The 2,047-nt window shown below is 41.8% G+C and overlaps 1 protein-coding gene across 1 annotated transcript; it reads right to left on the reverse strand.

Annotated features, from left to right (window-relative positions):
• Positions 1–228: 228 nt before the first annotated feature.
• LOC104915414 (UTP--glucose-1-phosphate uridylyltransferase-like) lies at positions 229–2,041 on the reverse strand. Its single transcript, XM_010726309.1, has 3 exons — positions 1,974–2,041; positions 725–922; positions 229–543 (listed from the first exon to the last, which is right to left on the reverse strand). Exons 1-3 carry the CDS (start codon positions 2,007–2,009, stop codon positions 244–246), a joined length of 534 nt encoding a protein of 177 aa, XP_010724611.1. The 5' UTR covers positions 2,010–2,041; the 3' UTR covers positions 229–243.
• Between the last annotated feature and the right edge of the window lie 6 nt (positions 2,042–2,047).

Genomic DNA, 2,047 nt, shown 5'->3' on the forward strand with positions numbered 1-2,047 from the left:
GTAAGAAGGAAGGGGCCAGACTCTTCAGCAGGGTCTGCTGTGACAGGACAAGGAGAAGTGGTTTCAAACTAAAAGAGGGGAGGATTTAGATTGGATATAAAGAAGAAGTTTTTTATAATAAGGGTGGTGAGGCAGTGGCACAGGTTGCTCAGAGGTGGGGGATCCCCTGTCCCTGGAGGCGTTCTGGGTCAGGTAGAGAAAAGCAAACCTCATTTTTAATGTATTTGTTGCTATGGACTACTTTTATACAGAGGGAGGAAAAAAAAAAAACACAAACTTAGCATAAGTATAGGAGTTTACCTTTGTGAAAGAACTTCCCAGTTTGACAAGAGGAACGGTTGGAAATTCACGCTTCTCGCTCATTGTTAGAGATCCAGCATTAAGACTATACAAATTAGACATCACAAGCAGGAGATCAGATGTGGTCTTAACAGGCAGAAAACGACTACGAGGTACATTTATTCCCAGAGAGTTCTCAAAACTCTTAATAGCAGCACCAACTGCAGTCTCCAACTGGATAACGTTCAAGCCTCCATCCAGAGTCTGGAAGAGAAAGCTCACGTAAACAAGCAGCAGGTGAAGGAACTGGGTGCTAACACAGCTTAACTCACTGCTGCATTTAGCAGCACACTAGCTCCTTTTTGAAGGCAGCAGCCCTTGCTTAGTTACATAAAGAAGTACTTCTTTAGAGTCTGTTTGCTCTAAACTCTTCCCAGCTGATTACCTTTGGGTTAACAATGATCTCCATGTCAATAGCATTTTTCTCTTGCAGCCTTTTAATTGCAGACAGGGCAATCCACAGATTGTTCGTATTGAATATTTTGAATTTGGAGACAGACTTGAATTCATCAACGTGTGCTTTTGGGACCTGAGCTATCTCCACCAGTCTCAGTTTGTTTTCATATTGCGTGAGTGTCCCACCCTGCAGGGGTTAAAGAAGCAGCTTTAGGTCCTGTTCATGAGATGTCAGCAGAGAAACCATCCCCCCACCCTAAACACACACACTGCTTTGGTGCCATTTAAAGTTGAGCCTCAGTGAAAACTTGTGTTCACTGGGTTACTAATTATAGAGCAAGTTTAAATTACAGCTGTCAAATGATCACATTTCAGATCACCAGAACAGTTATTTCTGTTAATGAAAGTTGTTGGGAATCTTTTGCAAATGCTGTTTTTGTCAAAAACCACCTTTGGCACCAGTTTGCTAGATTATGGAGCAAAATTTAAATAAGTCTATTAGTTGTGCTCTCTTGGAATTTACTAAAGAGACAAGTGGTACTTCAGTAACCTGGACCCTCCATGGATGAAGCTCTGTATTTTTATGCAGCAGTTAGAGGACTTTTTTGATATCTAACGAACAGGGAGAAAATCATGTTCCCCTTATCCTATTTAAGAGAACAGATACAAAGTTCTGTTATGACAGATTTGTTGTGACAAATTATTGTCTGCTAGCAATACTTGACTAACAGCCTAAACATCGGACAAGGTGTCAAACTGCACTTCGTGCAAAGTCAGGTGGCTGGGGCAGGAGCGGATTTGCAGCCACGACAAGCTGAGTTGCATAATGCACTCATTTACAGCTGCATAAAGAGCTTATAGTTTTCAGTCAGTAGCAATACAACTGCTGCTTTTACCATCCCCAAACTTCTGCCACGTGTAAGTGACGGTTTGGAGAAGGTATAGAGCTTATGACTCATTTTGTGTGGAAATCATCTTCAGTAACCAGCCAAGTTCAAGCTGTCCCTGTCTGCTGGTGCCCAGAACCTAGATCCAATTTGTTCCTTTAATTAAAACTTTACAAACTTGCTGATTGTGTGCCACTCAAATTGACCACAGCTGACGTGTTAAAAGGTGCCTGAAATAGCTATAAGAAGATTTAATGCGTGTCTGAATTCACACATAGGGAAGAGACAAGAGGCTTACATTTGCAGCAACGTGAAGGCATTCAGACATGCTACACAACTATCTGCATTTACCTTCACATCAGCCCTGGTTTTGTTGGTGACTTCCATGACAAATTCACAGCGTTTTCCATTGGGTGGGTTCATTA

This window comes from Meleagris gallopavo (assembly GCF_000146605.3).
Source record: "Meleagris gallopavo isolate NT-WF06-2002-E0010 breed Aviagen turkey brand Nicholas breeding stock chromosome 2 unlocalized genomic scaffold, Turkey_5.1 Chr2_random_7180001839695, whole genome shotgun sequence".
NCBI lineage: Eukaryota > Metazoa > Chordata > Aves > Galliformes > Phasianidae > Meleagris > Meleagris gallopavo.